At 39.7% G+C, this 20,264-nt stretch overlaps 1 protein-coding gene across 1 annotated transcript in view; it reads right to left on the reverse strand.

Annotated features, from left to right (window-relative positions):
• Positions 1 to 20,264, reverse strand: part of Dnah7 (dynein axonemal heavy chain 7) — a 249,661-nt gene that overhangs the window by 42,916 nt on the left and 186,481 nt on the right. The window contains exons 49-53 of the mRNA XM_028765706.1: positions 17,261 to 17,394; positions 16,013 to 16,348; positions 7,668 to 7,794; positions 6,038 to 6,232; positions 2,431 to 2,523 (exon numbers count right to left, since the gene is read on the reverse strand). Coding sequence (XP_028621539.1) covers positions 2,431 to 2,523; positions 6,038 to 6,232; positions 7,668 to 7,794; positions 16,013 to 16,348; positions 17,261 to 17,394 — 885 coding nt within the window. The remainder of the gene's footprint in view (positions 1 to 2,430; positions 2,524 to 6,037; positions 6,233 to 7,667; positions 7,795 to 16,012; positions 16,349 to 17,260; positions 17,395 to 20,264) is intronic.

Here is a 20,264-nt window from a genome sequence, read left to right on the forward strand (position 1 = left end):
TACATATACATATACATATACATATACATATACATATACATATACATGTATGTATTACCTTTTAACCTAGAGACAGTAAAGAGATGAAATGTATATGCTACTATCTCAAATGTTAGTCTCTTATAGTGCTGTTCTCCTTGCTAGGCTAATACCATTCAACTCTGGGAAACCACCCTTTTAAAGGCAGAGTAGGCAGATATCACCATGAAGTAAATAGCTTCCAAAATAATCAATTCACCACTAAAACTTGGAGTACTTGGAAACACTAAGTGTAAAGAGCATGATAATATAATGGCATTCTAATAATTATTTTTTATTGAAAACCTATATGGGTATGGTGGTATAGAAAATTGTGAACAATTAATTCCTTCATTTAGGATAGATGGAAAATATCTGTAGTTGTAAATGAATTCCAAGCTGCAGTGACTTAACACATATGAGTTTATTTGTCAAATCTGCAGAGTTATCTGTGATCCAGGCGCTCTGCAGGTGTGGACAATGAGCAAGTCTTATGGCACTTAAAACATCAACACACAAGTGTGCAGGTGTGGTGGCAGAAGTGTCTTGGAAAATACTGCATGGCAGCTACATAATATCAACTAGCCAAGGCAGGCCTGTACTCACCATCACCACTTTAGATGCAATTAAAGGAAAAGAAAAATTAAAATATTGCTAAATATAATTTTGTAAGTTTTGTATCCAAAAAAGGGAAAAATAGGAATAGATTAGAAAATGTTGTAGGACAGAAAGTTAAGGTATGGGACAGATCAGTATGAAACAGAAGGTTAACTATGATTTAAAAACAAACAGAGCCTGGCAGTGGTGGTGCACGCCTTTAATCCCAGCACTTGGGAGGCAGAGGCAGGCGGATTCCTGAGTTCAAGTCCAGCCTGGTCTACAGAGTGAGTTCCAGGACAGCCAGGGCTACACAGAGAAACCCTGTCTTGAACCAAAAAAAAACAAAAAACAAAAACAAAAACAACAGAATACCATTAGCCAAAAGAAAAAAAGAGCCCCCCCCAAACAAAAATCACCTCAGCCTATGTAACTCCCACCTTCAAAAGCATAGTGAATATGGAAAGTAATATTTGATCTATTTAATAGCTTAATCTATTTTCAGATTAAAGTGTCAAATTTCAAAATCATAAACCTGCAGAAGAATATATGCAAATGAAGTTGTCACAGCTAGGAAATGGTTCATTAGCCCAAGAAAAGGCCCACAAAACACTGAGAGCATTTCATTTTCTTCATCTTAAAGTGGAAAGTGAACATCTGAAGCTTCCCATTGAAGTTTCTATGAAAAACCATTCTTTTGAATGTTATCAAAGGGTGCATTTGATCAGTTCACAAACATCAAACAAGTGTTCATTTACTTCAGCCACAGAGGACAGGGCAGAACTATGACTTTCATAAGCCATAGATACTTTTTAGGCTACTTCCTCTATTTAAAAAACTTAAATATATATCCTACAATTGTTTTATATAAAGATAACTCTAATGCAGGCTGGACTTTATTCTGAGTAAAACCTTAAAACAGTGGACAGCCTTCTATGCCAGAGATTTTGCCCTGGCTAGGTCCTGAAAGCTGGAAACATGTTAGCTGGGCAACTGTAGCTCTGAGAAAGGAACACCTCTACCTCAGGTCATTCTTGACATGTATAAAAAAGTCTATTATATATTACTTTCACCATTCTGCTTTTATATGAGGGAAGAGTTGGAATGTAAGCATTTTCTTTGAAAACAAATCCAAATTGTGGATACTGTGAGTTGTGAAGTAACTATGTGAAACTTTAATTTGTTTGTAACAGTGGCAGTTACGATAGTTCCTGTTCACATTATATGGGCATCTCTGAGGATACAGGTCAACAGACTTAGGCAAATTCATTTTCTATAGACTGTAATGCAAATGAGGACATTAATAAGTATTGAAAGGGCAGGTTTACTGCTTTTCTGGTTGTATATTTATTATTTAAAGAAGTTAAAATGACATTACTAATATTGCTTTTTATGTCAACAATGACTAAACTTTAAAATATTCCACATGTTTTCTAAATGCTGTGGTGTGATGTGTGGTGTGTATAAATATAGACCCGCATTTAGAGAAAACACTCTAGAAGTCCTGATATATAAACTTGACGTTAATGCCATCGACTAGTTTCACCAAAGTAATAAAATAAAATTAAACTGAGGTTATAGCAGGCAACACAGAGGAACCAAATTCATAAAGAGCAATCATAAAAACTTATCACCAAAAATACATTCTATTAGCTGTTAGCCCAAATGTAGACACAGTTAGGAAATCCATCAGATGGAGGCTGGGTTACTTCTGCAGATTGCTCCATCCACCCTGAGTCTATGAAGAAATGGAGTTTGTCTGGGCTGTGCAGAGAGGGCGTGGGATGAGAGCTGCTCAACAAAGCCCACACTTACCTTGTCTGGCCTCAAGCAACGGATAATAAGCATCCTTTGAAAGTCGTTTGCTTTATTCTCCCAATCTTCTGGAAACATCTCATGGTGTGGCTCCTAAAATTATAGTACATAAGTCAATGTTAGAGATTATTTCTAATAGTAATAATATTTTACAAATAAGCATATACTTAGAGAAGACATATAATTCCTGAAATATGAACAGTTGTATACATTTTATTTTATTTAAGCTGTGGGGAAATTTAATGTCAATGTATAAACATTTAAAGTTTCAGAACAAGTTACCTGGTTTTTCTCTCCTGGCTCCACACAGTGAATACAATTGCAATTTTAAACTAAGAAGAAATACTCACAAAAAGATAGTCGTTTCTAGGAAATATTTCCATCAGCAATATGGAGAAACCCAAAGCACACCCATCCCAAATGACTGAACTTTTTATTATACATGACAGGCAGCCAAGTAAGGCCAGCTGTTAGCCCCCAGGGGCTACCACCCACCCAATTCACTCTGGTTAGACCTAGCTGTCTTTGTACAGAGCAGCTACCTATTATGTTCAAGAATAGTAAAAATCAGAGGAGAACAAACAGAACAGAAAATGATAACTGAGAACTGGAAAATTCTTAACCTTTATGCCAAAGTAAAGCTGAAAAGGGACCATTGTTTTAGTTAGGGTTTTATTGCTGTGAAGTGACCCCATGACCAAGGCAACTCCTATAAAGGCAAACATTTAATTAGGTCTGGTTCACAGTTTCAGAGGTTTAGTGCATTATTATCACAGCAGGTAGCATGACAGTATCCAGGCAGACGTGGGGCTTGAGGAGTTTAAAGTTCTATGTCTTGATTCAAAGGTAGCCAGGAAAAGACTGACTTTTAGGCAGCTAGGAGGAAGTCTCAAAGTCACACTTTCTCCAACAAGGCCACACCTACTCCAACAAGGCCATACTTTCTAATAGTGCCACTTTCTGGGCCAAGCATTTTCAAACCACTGCATTCTACTCCCTGGCCCACATAGACTTGTTCAGAGATATGAGTCTATGAGGGCCAACCTAGCCATAGCATAATATAAAATACACTTAGTTCGACTTCCAAAATCCCCATAGTCTATAGCAGTCTCAATATTGATGAAAGTCCAAAGTTCAAAGTCTCTACGGAGATTCATCCAATCACCTAACTGTAATCCCCTATAAAATCAAAATAAAAGAGCAGACCCCAAACCTCCAACATCACAGGATATACATTAAGATTCCAAATGTCATACTGAGGAAATACTGGACCAAAGCAGGACCAAAATTCAGCTGGGCAAACTCCAAACTTAGCATCTCCATGTTTGATATCTAAAAGTGCTCTTCACATCGACAACTCCTTTCATCTTTGTTGACTGAAACACATTTCTTTCTCTTGGGCTGTTTCCAATCCCTGTTAGCAGCTTTCCTCAGCAGTTATCCCACAGCTCTGACCCAGCAACTTCAACTTTATACTTTCTTGGTCCAATGTCTGGGATCCACAGACAATCTTCTAGGCTCCTCCAAAGGGATTGCATCATTTCTCCAGCTCTGCCCTCTGTAGCACTCTAGGCTTTGCTTGACTCCACTCCACTGCCGCTGCTGTTCTTATTGATCATTCCATGGTACTGGCATCTCCAATACACTGGGGTCTTCTACTGCAACTAGGCTCCACCAATAGCCTCTCATAGGCTCTCTCCATGATACCAAGCTTTAACATCTTTGCATGACCCCTTCAGTACTGGGCCATCAACTGCAGCTGAGGCTGAATCTTCACCAATGGCCGTTCCTGGCCTTTTATAGTAATAAGCCTCAGCTGCTCTCCATAACCCCTTCATCCCTTCAAAACCAGTACCACCTGGGTAATTCTTACATATTACCAAGTCCAGCTGCAGCATGAGGTACAACCTTGGCTATCTCTGAACACAGCTTCTTTGTGCTCTCAGAAAACACATCCCAGAAGATTTTCCCTCAGTGATGCTGGTCTCTTCTTAATCACTGCCAATTTCTTAGCTCCAGCTAACCAGCATCAATTATCCCAGTAGTCCATTCTATTCTTAACTCTAAAGCCAGAGCCACATGGCTGAAGCTGCCAAGTTTTGCTGCTTGTTGGGGCTGGAACATGGCCCTCTTGTTCTATTACATCATCACCAGCTTTGTTTTTTAACTCCTTTATGGACTAAGCTTGGCTGTCCTGGAACTTGCTCTGTAGATGACCTTGAACTCAGTGATCTGCATGGCTCTGTCTTTTAAATGCTGAGATTAAAGGTATGTATCACCACACCTGGACCTAAGTCTTTCTCTAAGAATTTGCTATACACCAGGCTGGCCTTGAACTCAGAGATCTGCTTGCCTCTATCTCCTGGGATTAAAGGCATGTAGTACCTACCGTGCCTGGACTTAAGTTTTTCATGGCCACCATTCCTCAATATCTGGATCAAAAACCTGTGTTCTCCATTTCTGGATTGTAGTTTATTCCAGATTAAAGTCCAAATGAAAATAATAACCAAATAATAACTTTTCCTTGTTCAATAACAAAAATAAACAGTAAGCTTAGCTAGGTGGGATCTTGCCCCAAAGTCATTACTCTCTTAATCTGTTTATCTCCTCTAACACAGAATTTAGCTTCACTGTACTTCCTAGTGCCCTTTTATTACTTGAACCATACATTTTGAAAGGAAAATAAATTTTGTATTTTTCCTTTCTAAACTTGATTACACTTAAAATGCCCTTCATGAGAATAAACCAGAGGATAAGTCTATGCTGGGCTTTTCTGAGACTTCCTTTGTCAATGCAATTAATACAAATCTCTTCATTTTAGCCTCAGGCAAACTGTTCAGAAAAGGGCAAAAAGCAGCCACATTCTTTACCAAATCATCATAAGAATGATCTGCAAGCAACATACCAAAATTCCTCTTCTCTGAAACCTCTAGAGCTAGGCTCCCACAGTTCAAATCACCTTCAGCACAATGTCTTCCATATTCCTATCAGGATGGTCCATTAAGAACTATTTAAAGCATTCCACTACTTTCCAAACCCCAAGGCCCTAAATCCACATTCCTCCTGGTCAGGCCCATCACAGCAATACCCCAGTCTCTGGTACCAAGTTCTGTCTTCGTTTGGGTGTTACCACTGTGATGAGACACTGTGGCCAAGGAAATTCTTAAAAATGCCAACATTTACTTGGGGCTGGCTTACAGTCTATCATTGTCATCATAGCAGGAAGTATGGCAGCATCCAGACAGATGTGGGGCTGGAGGAGCTCAAAGTTCTACATCTTCATCCAAAGTCAACCAGGAGAAGACTGACTTTCAGGCAACTAGGAAGAAGGTCTCAAAGCCCACCACCATAGCAACACACTTCCTCCAACAAGGCCACACCTCCTAATAGTGCCACTTCCTGGGCCAAGCATATTCAAACCACCACATCTACAATAAACTTTCTCCTCCCCCACACCTAGGAGTAGTCACATCCCCTCTTTATTTTTTCATTTCTTTTTAAAATTAATTTATGGAATCTTGCTTTTTATACAAAGGTAAAGATGTGATATTTAACATTATCTTCTCCACTGCAAAACTTTGAAATAAGGAAAAGGGTGAAAACATACCATACTATCATATACTTTTTTCCATCCATCCTTTAAGCGCATAAACTCCCTTCGAATGGTCTTGAAGGCAGGTATATCATCTAGTCGGCAAATCTCATCCCAGGACTTTTGAGGAAGCCATGGGCAAGGGTTGGTATAAGGATTATCTAGCCCAATGCCACCAGTGAGCAGAAATCTCCACTCTGTTTTGTTAATCTGTGGTAAACAAACATTATAGAGAGTCATACAGAAAGTCTTCCTAGTTACAGCCATTGTAGAAGAGTAGCAGTCCCTTCAGATTCTCATGAAAGTACACAGTTGATATGGCCTTCTATTTAGTCACAAAAAATCCAACTACCAAACATGGCCAGTTTTTTTTTTAAGGTCCATTTAAATAGCTACTTTTGGATCATTTTCTCTAGAATTACTAGCCTAAACATGAAGGCCTGAATATATTCTACTCGAATAATATGTTACTCAAAATGAATGTTTACAGTCCCAAATATTGGCTCTGAAAAATTGTAGAAAGGTAGAAAATCAACAATACACCATACTTTCATTTATTCTTTATAAAATATAATGAATCACTATTGTTTGTAAGAAATACAAGGAAAAGTATTTTTCCTAATTCCATGAAGATATTAACATGAGATTTTACAAGTCTCAAATACATAAATGTATAAGAAGACTATGATGCTTCTCTTTCATTTGTAAAGTGCTTCCTATCTTTTAGATAAAAAGAATTTAATTTTAGCTTACATTGAGTAAGATGATTAAATCCAACTGGTTAGATCTCAGTTATTTGCAAAGTTAAAGTTTTTAAAGATGAGAATACATTATTTAGTAAAGTTAGATTCATGGTCATGTACATTCTAATAGAAACATTTTTTTTTTAAAGAATAGGGCATTATATTGAGGTTATCCTCAAACTCACTGTGCAGACCTAGCTCTGCTCAGACTCACAATCCTCCTGCCCTAGCAGAATCCTCCTTCCTAAGTGCAGGGATTACAGGTGTATACCAGTACACAAGGCTCTAGAAACAGAGCCTTTTAAACTAAAATACATAGAAGTTTAAGTGATAGTAACATATTCTTCTTAATTTATATTAACTATTCTGAAATACAGTCTTGTCTCTCTTTGTCTTAATTTCACTGTCTTGTTTTAATCAGTATATGTATATATTCCCATGTGGAATAGTAAATAAATCAATGATATCATGATAGTGTTACTTAGCTAGACAAACATCAGTAGGCTTGGAGGATATTGATAAGGGGCTCCACACTCATGGTAAGCTTTACATTCCACCTTCAATTTTACCCCATAAAACTGTGGAGGTTTTGGTGCTTTGCTGGTGCATACTCTGGGAAAGCTACTCCTCCTGATTATAAGAATCCAATTTCTACCTCTGTCCAGGGAGAGACATGATATTCTAATCTGCCCCAAAGATTAGAAAATGACTTACTATTATTCTCCTCCTCTAACAGTTAATACAACTGGGTCTAGAGCTGTAATTTTCCCGAGTTAACTTTTGAGTTGTGTTATCAAGACACAGAGAATCTTTGACACTGTATCATATCTCTGTTGGTACACCCCAGACCTTCTCCCTGTAACTATAGCAACTGCACTCCTACTGACCGAACCCTTACTGACCGCATTGTCGTGTATCAGCAGATTCACAGTGAGACAAAAGGAAAACAGCATCTTGTCCTTTTCAAAGAGCGAGCGGCAGATGTTGACGTAGAGTGAGTAGGTGAAATGATCCCTGAGAATCTGAAGCCTAAGAACCATCACAGAAGAGATGAGCAAACACAACAGGGTCACCGGGAGGGAGTGCTAAAGCTGCACCGACACACTCTTAGACCTGCATTCGAGTCATTTCTTTCAGTTTCCACCCAAACAATCAAAGATCTTTACTCCTTGGGTTGCCAGTTTGAGAGGTAGACAAGGTAGAAGCACTTGAACTGAATTGTGTTTCACTGTTGACTGATGTTTTTCTTCAGTCCTTCATTTACAAAAAAGTACTTGGCATCTTAATCCATTAAAAAAATTACAGACGTTTTAACTATGAAATATTGTATTAGGGGGCAAAATTTGACCTTTTTACAAAGTAAATACTTATAAATATTTCATACTACATTAAATGAATAAAACTAATAGCTTGTATTAAATTAATAGCAAAACTTAATGCTATGCTACACAGAACATGAATCTATCAGAGCCAAAAAAAACTAGTAGATTTGATTAAACTGTGTTTTTCTTTATGAAACTACATTTCAGAGAGAGAAAACATGGACATATGAAAAATTGTTATAGTGCATGTGAGCTGCATCCAGAATAGTTCCTAATTTCAACACAAAGCTTCATTGATTTTAATATAAGTATTTCATGAAATAATCATTGAAATCAAAATTTTAAATTATAGCTAATGCACAGACATAAAAACTATAATTTTTAACCTCTATCAACAAAAAACACTTGTAGAGAGCTAAAAAAACATTTGTAAAGACACAGACTAATGCCTCAAACCTTCTAAGCAGATCAATTATCTGACAGAAAAGCAACATAGTTTATGAATAATCAAAATTATACTGGTGTTTTTTAATGCAGTAAGGGAAATATCTCTACCCATCTGTGACAAGAGTTTAGCTATTTTCATACCACTGCCCTTGGCTTGGACTCATCGTAATTGGTGTTTTGTTTTGATTTCCATTTTTCCTCTCGTTTATTTCCTTAACTATTTTCTCCTACACCAGCACTGCCATCAGAGAATGACAGCAAAAGGACACATCTTTTTTTAGCTGAGAAACAGTGTAGCAAGACAGAAGTTCTTGAAATACAGCCGAGGTTTAGATTTAAAATAAGCATTTTATCCCTGTTTCCACTGTCATGCCAATAGGTCTTCTCACACATGAAACCTGTCTGCCCTGTAGTAGTATAATTAATACAAAGTGACTCAGAGTCTGTCTTCTTAGAATAGAGTTAAAAAGTGTACACCTCAAGAAAGTTTCCCCTTCTTGTTCTTAATGATCACAATGCCGTTGGAGAGGGGACAGACACTGCACCTGCCAGCAGCCCAAGGCCTTCCCTTGTCAAGTTAAGAACTTCACCTCAGGCCAAACCAAGATTCTTGGCTTCAATACCAAAATAAATTTAAGGAATGGTCAGTTTACAAAGTTGAGTTGGTGATTTTATTAAAGATATTTTAATAGAGGCTTAAGTACAAATGATTATTGAGATACTCCCGTGCTCCCCAAGAGGAGAGCAGAGGCCAGTAAAACAGATCCACGTGTAGGCACAGGCCTGGCGGAGGAAGAGTAAGCAATTAATTGTCTTAGCATTAACCATGTGTATCATTTTGGTGGTTCTAAATTGTACCTCAAAGGTCACCGTCTTAGTTAGGATTTCTATTGCTGTGATGAAACACTATGACCAAAAGGCAAGTCTGGGAAGGAGGGGTGTATTTGGCTTACACTTCCACATCACTGTTCACCATTGAAGGAAGTCAGGACAGGAACTCAAACAGGGCGGGAACCTGGAGTCTGGAGCTGATGCAGAGGCCATGGAGGGTGCTGCTCACTGGCTTGCTTTCCTTGCCATGCTCAGCCTACTTCCTTATAGAACTCAGAGGTGGCACCACCTACAGTGGGCTGGGTCCTCCTCCCCATCCCCATCAATAACTAATTAAGAAAATGCCTCACAGCCAGATCTTATAGAGGCATTTTCTCAATTGAGGTTCTCTCGTTTCAGATAACTCAGTTTGTGTGTCAAGTTGATATAAGACTAGACAGATCAGTCACCAAAAAGGTCGTTGGTTTTGTGTCTTTCTTTTTCTCTTACTATGGGAGATACTTGAGGTGGCTCAAAAGATACCTTGACTGGGCTACCCTGACAAGGTCAAACCAGGAGTCACTGCTGTTATACAATTAGATTAGCACATGTCTTTATAAAAGGGGTTTCTAGTGCAATTCTAGAAACCATGGGTTGTAGTTGGGAGGGGAAAAGCCTTAGGCAGTCATTGGCTGTGCTGCAATTCCTGTCACCCACCCCCACCCCCGCTCCTATCCTCCCAGAATCCTCCTGGCTTTCCCTATCCTTACTCTTCCTCCAAAACTATTCCAAGCTCAAATTCACTCTCACTGGTGATAAAGATTAAAATACTATATTTTAATGATATACTTCAGTGGGGCTAAAAGACTAAAATTTATCCAGTGTTTGTAGAAAAAAATTAATAAATCCCCAGGGCGTGGTTCGCTACCCATCTCAATGCTTTTATGTTCCCGAATGAAAGACAAACACAGCCTTTATATTTTAATATGCCTTCCTTAAACAGCTCGATAGCTGGGCCACTGCTGAACCTCCACGTGGTTACTCCCGAGTTATTACTTACTAATTCTGTGTTCTGTCTTGGCTGCTCTGGGCCCAGTTGAGCAGTCCTGTGGGTTCTTTCACGTGGCAGCTATGCCTCTCTGGCCTGCACTCTGATGAATCTAGTCTCCTCCACACTCTTCCCACATGGGGATTTCCTTCTGATCCCAAGCCCAGGAAATCCTAAAACCTCACCTCTGTCTGTCCTCCCCAGCTATTGGCTGTTGGCATTTTAATTTACTAACCAGAGCCAACTGGGGGCAAGTTCAGAGAAGCTGCATGCAGATCTTCTTGTGTAAATAGTTTTTTGGGGGAACATACTTAGCATTCATAATATAAGCAGCTACAAATATTGGTAAGTTGTCTAATGATATGAGACAATTCAAGTTTCTCTAATGGAGTTTTATATTTAAATAAACTTATAGTAAAGGAACTTAAATGAGGAAGATAGTTAACAGTGCAGATATTTGTATTTATTTTAACAGTATTTATAATACTTACAAGTCTTACAAAATTATGTCCATAATATGGTCTATTGAACAGCTTCTAAAAATTGTGTTAGACAGGAATATTGATAGAAGTAACAGAGACATAAAAACACTCTGTGTACCTGTATGCTCGCACATGTGTATACATTTATGTATGCACACTTATTTAGAAAAGTTGTAGTTTGACTCCTTTAATAAAACAGTGCCCTACTTAGATCTTTTTTTCTGCATTTCCTGTTTTTGTTTGCTTTTTTTTAAACTACAGTTATTTTAGTATTTCCTACATAAACACTAATTCATCAACTTCAATGAATAACACACTTTATTATGGCAATTTCAGAGTATCTGCTACAATGTTCATGATATATTACTCTTGGTGTCACACTTAAATGATCATGAAGCACAGCCATCAAAAGGCAAATAAGAGTGCAGTTATACACTTCAGTAAGAGGAACAAGAGAGGATACTAGAGTAATACTAAGATTTGGGAAAAAAAAACATCTTTGGTAGGCAGGCTTGTATGAACAGTCCCATGCTTCCTGTACTTTGGGGATAGCTGAGTCTAAGAACTGCTAAACTCCCACAAATACCATGTTTATCAATAACTGGGATATCATAAATCATTTCTATGAGGATTTGTTCTCTCTTTAATCTTTGATTAGCAGTTAGCTTTTTGATTAGAACTCTTATTTTGCTGGGAGAAAATGATGAAAAGGTTCTTGGTATAACAAGAGAACACACACAAATGTGTGCCCCGTGTCAGTTGCATTCCATTCAATCCACCACAAATGTGCGTGAATCAGCACCAAAAGCCATGCACGGGGATACTCGTCGGACGTGTGAGTCTGTGCTTGGTTATAAGGGGTGAGACCACTATGCTTCTTTGTAACATCCACTGTGGCCCTGGACTGAAATCCCATATTCTCAACAGCAGAAGGGACCATTAGTTTTAGGTACAGTGTCAGGCCAAACAAATGTTTAAAAAGTAAGTGAAAGAGCTTCTTTCTCCTGCTGAAAATAAAGGGATAGTCCACCCCTTACCTCTCTTTTCTTAGAGCCTCAAATTAAAGAACTGATATTTTTCTAAGTATTTTGTACTCTCTGATGCTTGTAAACTCTTTGATTTTATATATTGGTGTGTGTGTGAAAGATAGGTGTGGGTGCACACACGCCACAGTGCACCTGTGGAGGTCAGAGGACGACTTTCGGGAGTCCCTTCCCCCTTCACCATGGGTCTGGGGATGGAACTCAAGCCAGGGTTGCAAGGCAAGTGGTGTTACCTAATGAATGTATATCACAGAGAAATGTATAGTACTTAGAATATATAATATTTAAAAATGTATATTGTAAAAAAACAATTACTTCAAAACCTAGTCAAGACTTGCTTTAAGACCCAGGAATATCTTAAATGTCTGCCAATGTCCTGGAAGCCGTTGCTTTGAGGCATAAACCCAACTCCTGTGGAAGGACAGTTACCCCAGCTTCACCAGACTCCTTGCTTTATGGTACAAAGACATCTCCTCCTATGTTAAGTGTGAAAATCTGTTCTTCCTCTTACTAAAGTTAATTTGCTAACACAGATGGTCCCCTCAGTTAGCAGGCAGAGTGACTCGGGACTCTGACTCTGTGCTCGGTTACCAAGAGGGGTGAGACCACTATGTCTCTTTGCAATCTCCCTGCACATTGCCTGTGATGCATAGCACACTCTGGTTTAATGCTTACTCAGTTTTCAAACTGCTTTCTTCCTCTAATGCCTTTCTGGAGAGGATGCCTGCGTTAGGAGAAGATTTAGATTTTAATTAGCCTTCCCTAACAATAAGCGCACATTTAAACATGAAAGCTGCACTACACAAAATGATACTCATCAGTTCCATGGATGAGGGGTTGAGTGCGAAATGCCAGTCCAGAGAACACATTCGCTGGGTCTGTTTAGACAAGCTTCTAAAACAGGCAAATCTCCTCCTAGTACTGCAAACCGGACAGTGGCTCCCCTGCGGGAGGGAGGGACTGCAAAGGGCTCGGGCTGATAATGCTGTCTGTCTGGAGCTGGGAGCTAGCTACACAAGCATGCTTCCTTGTAAAAACTCATTTCTGCACGTTTCTGTAGACATAACGCTATCTTCAAGGAAAATTTTAATTTCATCTTCTCTATTAGTCTTTCTATACTTCATATTTACAGTAGTCACATGTATGGTTTTCATAAGGATTTTAACTACAAATAAAAAGCTGTGTTTGTTTTCTACATTTTTATCCAAATCATATATTAAGGTAAAAGGGATTTGCTTTTCTTTAATTTCAAGAGCTTTGTTACTGGTATGAAAAAAAAAAAAAAAACCCCCCCCCCCCGGGGTGGGGGTGAGTATTTTGGGGTAAAAAAAAAAAAAAAATCCATTTGAAGCATGGAGTCATTGTAACTTTTCAATTTTGTACCAAAAAAAACCCAAAAAACAAAAAACAAAACAAAACAAAAAACCTGCACTTCATGGGTGGTCAGAGCAATTCTCTTCTTATAGACTCCAAAGAATGGCCAGACTTTAGACTACAAAGAAGATAACATTGTGGTAGCTAATGGTTTTTTTTTTTTGTATGTTTTTTGTATGTTTTGTTTGGTTTAGTTTGTTGTTTGTTTTGTTTTTCCCTTCTTTCTTCCTTCCTTTCTTTTTTTCTCTTTCTTTCCTTTTTTCTTTCTTTCTTTCTTTCCTTCCTTCTTTCTTTTTTCAAGACAAGGTTTCACTGTGTAGCCTTGGCTGTCCTGGAACTGTGCAGTGTAGACCAGGTTAGCCTCAAACTCAGAGCTCTACCTGCCTCTGCACTGGGCAGCTACTGCCCAGATGACTACTGAGCTGAACAAAGTTGAGATTAAGAACTGCACTGAAAAGGATCATGGTGAGACAGAGAGATGACTCAGCAGGTAAAATACCCTTGCCACGCAAGCCTGAGGACCTCAGTTCAAATCCCTAGAGGCCACAGAAAGCTGGGTGTGGTATTGCCTGATTATAAAATGGGAGGCTGAGAAAGGGAAAGCCCTCTGCTACCCCAGATCAGCTAGCCTGGAGTACACAGCATTGAACGACCCGAGAGTCCTGGCCTTAAACAAGAACAAGGTAGGGACCAACTCCTAAAGTCTAATCCCCATGTGTGCTGTGACAGGCTCCTGCTCTCATAGGCAATCATGCATCACACACACGGGCACACGCACACACACACACACACACACATGTACATGCACAAGCATACAGCGAGCAAAATAAATAAGCACCCTGTCTCAGAACTTCAAATCCAGCGAAGAAAACAGATGTGTGTGTCTAATTAACTGCAAACATATGGAAAGTTTTTTAAGCAATCACCGTCAGCTTCCTTTTTCTTCAGTAATCCTCACTAGCTTGAAAACTTCAAGGACTAGAAACAAACACTAAAAATTAGAAACAAATGCCACACTGAAAACTTCTCTCACTAACAAGTCAAATGAATTTTATCTTCTCATTGACTTGAGCTTAAACAAGATCTTAATGTTTGGTTTCTGACTCCAAGACAAGGGACCGAGGTGCATATTTTATATTCGAAAGCAGTCCTGGCCTCCAGGTTCTCCCAGCATCCCTCAGTCCCTACCTGGTGTAATTTGCCTCCAACCTTGAACTTTCCAGCCCAGGGGCTGGGCTGCCCTTCCCCCCCCCCCAAAACTTCTTTATATAATCCAGACATTTTGGTTTCTTGCTCTTCTTTTCCTCTTCTCTCTCTGCACAAGTGCCCCTTTCTTTCTTTTTCTATCCCTCTCTTACCCCCTACCTTTTCCCCATGGCGATTTCCTGGGCCTTGGTCCTTGGGGCCAGTGAACTTACCACCTGAGAGCAGCTGCCCAATGAATCTACCTTTAGTGTAATCTAATCTGGCTTGAATTGGTTCATTTCACTCGAGGCTGAGAAATAACCTGTCACTTAATGCTTTTGCTTTTTATATACTATTCAATAGTAAATAATGTGATTTCTATAGATAATCATAATATAAAAAGAAGTTGTGTGATTATCAAAAATAATCAATATCAGATGTTTGGTTTTGCCCCGGTAGCTGGCAGAGTTTCGATGTAGTAAACCCAAATGTAAAACTGTAGTTTTAGAGGCGGCTGAGAGAGTGTCTGCTTATCATTGGAGGACAAAACTCTCTGTCCCTGCAGTCAACAAGGGAATCTGCAAATGGTAAATAAAGCTAATTGCTTCCTTTTTCTAGAATTATATTACAACCCTACTGAAGGGTTCAGTATTGGTTCAGGATATCCTAAGACCAAGTTGTCAGCACAAAGGAGATTTATTTGCCCCAGAGAGACAAAGAACAGGGAATAAGAGATAAGCAGAAGCCATAGAAGAGAGGAGGAAGGAGGAAATAAAGGAGAGGGGGAAAGGACTATTTGTCCTACAGGAGAGGGGGGAGGACAGAGGACTGCCTCTGGGTAAAGAGGAGACAGAAGGGGCTGGAGAGATGGCTCAGCGGTTAAGAGCACTGACTGCTCTTCCAGAGGTCCTGAGTTCAATTCCCAGCAACCACATGGTGGCTCATGACCATCTGTACCCTCTTCTGGTGTATCTGAAGATAGCAACAGTGTACTCACATACATTAAATAAATAAATAATTCTTTAAAAATTTAAAAAAAAAAAAAAAAAAAGAGGAGACAGAAGAGGCACCTAGGAAAATGTCAATTTACAAAGATAAAGGGGAAAACCCAGTGTTTGATATCTAATTTTAATTGGTCATTTAATTAGGTGAGCCAAAGTGGGTGTTTGATACAGCTGGACCTTGGCGGTCAGCCTTAGGAAGAGGAAGTGGCCAAGTAAGGGAATAGACATCTGCTGATTGACTTCAGGAGTGTAATCTAAGGGTTTTTACTCCCTCTGCAAGGCAGAGGGAGTGGGAGAGAAGAGCAAGGCCTGCCAGAGCCATGTTTGCCATGCTTGAGCTGACTAGAGCCCCTTCACCCACAGCTCTGTAAACCATCGTTTCCCAGCTGAAGCTACACACATCTGTTCTATTTCTGGGAAAACGATGAGTCAAGCTCCCTTAAGGTTCATGGCTGTGACATTCACGCCATCCCGCAATGATAATCAAACCCGTCATTTTCCCTAGTGTAAGACTAGCAGCCCCTTTGCATACCTTTTTGATAAGACGTCTGATTTTTCTGAATTTTCAATGGACAGGATGAACAGGTTAATAAACCAGGTCAGTGAATACTGGTACATGGGCTCAATGTTGGCTAGATCAGCGATGGAGAAGAATAGGATGGAAGAATGGATAGCTATTGGCCGATAGCCCATGCGGGTGTTGTCAATCTTTTTCTCTGTCTCCTCAGCCACTTCCTGCTTCTGAGAAATCTCATTCGCTAAAGCCTTGGAGGATGATAATATCTTAATCGCAGTCTCATCTTCTAATATATTGCCTTCCGAAGATGACAGGACTTCTAAAATCTTGTCTTCGATTTCCTTTAACTGCCTAGAATGAAGCACAGCTTCCTCAGAAAAGAAATGGTTTAAAAATCACCTGAAGTGTGCAGTCTTCTCTAAGAAACAGAGACCTTGTAACCTAAAGAAATGTGTCATGCCATGACAATTATCTGGAAAAGGGATGCTGTGAGATTAATTTCTTATCTTGTGAAATGTCACTAGGACATGGCCTTCCTGCTCATCTCCCTTTAATGATCACTCCTGTGATACCGTGAGAGAAATAGGGCATCTCTGCCACCCAGTACCTCGGCTGAGAGGGAACTCAAGGTACCACTTCATTTACTTCCTGAATTTTTACATGATTTGAAAGTTTAATGTGACATAGATACTATGCCCCCAAAGAAAACAGATCACTTTGGTTGCACAGTGAACCCAGAAACTTCTATGTAGTACCTTTATTGAGGAACTGAAGACCCATGCCCATGTCTGTGGTAAGCCTCCATGTTCCTCCCGTATCTGAGAAAAAGACTCAGCAATGCAGTTTTCTAAGTTAATGGAGAGGCTCTGTAGGCCCTGCATTCCATATGGGGAATGAGCTGGAGAGACAGCATGGCAGTTAAGAGTAAGTTGTTCTTTCAGGACTTGGGTTCAATTCCCAGCACCCATACCAGGCAGCTCACAACTGTCTTTAACTCTATTTCCAGTGGTTCCTCTGCCATTCTCACCCTTTTCTTGCCTCTAGAGACACCCATACACAAGGCACGAGCGCGCATGCACACACACACACACACACACACACACACACACACACACACACGCATGCATAAGTAAATACAAAAATTTAACCTTAAACCAAATTCTCATTTGGTATATACATTCAATCTAACTAAACAGATGCTTAAATGCACTATACTATAACCACAAAATAAATAATCACTCTGCACTTCATGATGTTCCAAACCTTTTGTTCTCGGCTCCTTGTAGTATTAAGGCTTGCTTTTCTTCTTCGAGGTCTGGCCTTTCCCGTGCCACTACAATTCCCAAAAGCTGATCTTGCATTCCCTCAGGAGTTATCATGAAGTTTAACAATGTGACCTACAAGTGAAAGAATGTGTTTTGAAAATGCATTGTTTTTTTCCACCAAGAAAGGGTCTGTGTGTGCGATTTAAGGTTCCATTCATTGAACACATATTGTGGCAGTCATATGAATGAAAATAGAAATCACAGAGATGACAGCCAGGAAAGCCTGGATGTTGATGTTAGCCAAAAACGGTATAGGCAAGCCTGACTTTTGGATTAAAAAGCCATAAAAGCTTTTGACAGTCAGAAATAAAATACTTAAAACAGTTTACGTATTCCCAATTCCAACTGGTCCAATTTCTGATGATTCTTTAGCAGTGAAATCAGTTACACTGAATGAGGTTGGAAACAACCTTTACTACAAGCTAGTAGTAAAGCTTTAAGGTTACTTAGGGGTGTCATATGAAATAATCTTAAGAGAGAGTCAAGAAGAAAGGGCATTTCTCTGATATGCTATGAGTGAAATATTTTTGTGTTAAGGAGCTACTATCCTGCAGGAAGAAACAGGAAATTTACCTGTTTAAAGTGCCTATCAAGGGCTATCTGCTGATATCCACTCTACCCAGATACCTAACTAGTGGAGAGGCTGGTGCGTGGTTGTGCATACCCATGCATAGGATGCATCTTTAAAATTATTCCTTTCTTGGTATTTCCCAATAAATACGTTAATTTAATGTTCTCTGGAAAACTAGTCATAGTCCCTGCAGCTCTAGAATGATCTCTCTGCTTCACAATTACACTCGCTGAAAATACTGTTTCCCTCTCAGTGCCGCCTTAGCCCTCTGTAGCTGCCCTCTTCCCAGCCCTTCTGGACCACCTATATACATGACAATAAAACAGCAACAGTCTAGTTCTGGTCACCAAATAATCTACAAGCTAATAAATACCTACTTGAGTTTGGCTTCCTTTGAAATTCTCACTTATTGGTTTTTGTATATTTGCCAGTGTGCTGCCTGTTGTTTTAAAATAAAATCTCAATTATTCAATTTTATCAATGAAGACTCCAGAGGCAGATGTTGGGATGAAACCCTGCTTGCTCCGAGAGGCAGAGAAAGCACCCATGTGACCTTCCTCTTCAGCTAACAGCCTAGAATGAACCCCCTCTCTCATGCTGTCTCAAAAAGACTCCTTCAAACTAAATGTTCCTCATTTTTATTTCCTGTATGTCTCTCTATCAGTCTTCCTGACTCCCTCTTACTCTCTATGGTTTTTTTCTTAATAAAAATCCTATATTCACTTCCATCAACTATTTGTCTGCTCTGCTTCCTAACCAGTGGTTGACTTTATTTAATCCTGTTTACAATATTCAAGCAGAAAGCTCTTAGATTAAAGGTGTGTCCTAAGGCTGAGCCACTCCACAGCTAAAACAGGATTTTCCAGTAAATAATACAATCTCAGGGTTCACAGCGTGATGAAATAGCCTGCAACAGCTGCTCACATGCCTTAGGGTCAGAAACCTATGAAGACTCGGAAGACTCAGCCTCCTCTACTTCTGTTCATGTCTTTTACTTCATCGACACTGTGAGCTCAGTGCTTGCTCTACTGAATACCTTGACCCTTGGAATATGCCCCATCAGCTCTGCATTTTCTACAGTGCAGATTTACCTCCTCCTGGACACCTTCTCAGTGTACCCCAACCACTCAGTGTAGTCCAGCAGCTTTCTGTGCATCTTCGTTGGCTAACTTCTTATAGCACACATTTGACTGGATGCAGCCATGGGTTTATTTATCTGTCACCTGGACTAGGGTGGGACAACAGCCAGTGGGGCAAGGATCTAAAGGTGGTAAATATTCAGGACATAGAGAAAAGGGATCTAACCTAACTCACAGTGACAAGGAGCCTTTACCCCAGAGACAGGGTGCAGAGGCAGACTTTGCAGGTGGTTGGCAGAGAGTGGAATGAAGGACACGACAACATTATAGGCTGGACAGTTTCAGCACTGTAGTTGGTGGGATCCCCCCCTGATCTGCGAAGCCAGGAGTAGTGTCTGAATTTCATCTCCAGAGACTCTTTTTAAACTGGTCTGGAGTGGACCCATTTTTTGGTAGGTGACTTGAATGTGCAACCAAGGCCGAGAAAGACTCCAGGCAGAAGAAACAGCACAGAAAAGGGGAAGCAGGAAATTCCATCATTCCAACATGGAGAACATGTGAGTAGAACCTATTTCTAGGCCACTGATAAATGAAGGTATGGAGTTTCTATCATGTGTGGCCAAGAACCCGACATTTTCCTTATTGTTCACAATGTCAAACATGATCTCCTTAGCCTTGAAGATACTTTCTGATCTCAGTAACTGGCGAAAGCCAACAGAGACAGCTCAGTGCTTGCTCCTGTTTGTCACTAGTTCCGTAATCAAAGGACGTCATAGGAGCGACCCATCGAAACTCAGGAGCAGCACACAACACTGCTTGTTGTTGACCATTCTGTTCAAAAGGTTTAAATATATTTTATGTCACAACTTGTCTAGATCATTGCAGCAAGAATTGCAGTTTTATCATACCCAAATCTGAGGGGTTTTTGTATTAAGACAAGAGAATTAGCAAAATAGAAAAACTCAGTGAGCAAACATGGAACGTGTCACAAACACCCAAATACACAATCAGCTTATTAGAAGGATTATTGGCATAGTAAAGGGATGTTGCTTTGGTTTCTACCCACCAGGCTTTGATGCTAGGGGGTTCTCACATGGATTTAAAGCAGGGTGCATTCCAAAAACTAAAGTACAGATCAATGGAATAGAATGGAGATCTACAAGCCCAGATAGCCACTGAATTTCAACAACAAAACAAAATTACACATTGCTGAAAACACTGTCTCTATTACATGTGGTACTTAGAAAACTGGATGCACACTTGGAGAAGCATCAACTAGAAGATCCTATCTT

The sequence above is a fragment of the Grammomys surdaster genome, unplaced genomic scaffold, assembly GCF_004785775.1.
Source record: "Grammomys surdaster isolate TR1022 unplaced genomic scaffold, NIH_TR_1.0 165, whole genome shotgun sequence".
In the NCBI taxonomy this organism is placed as follows: Eukaryota; Metazoa; Chordata; class Mammalia; order Rodentia; family Muridae; genus Grammomys; species Grammomys surdaster.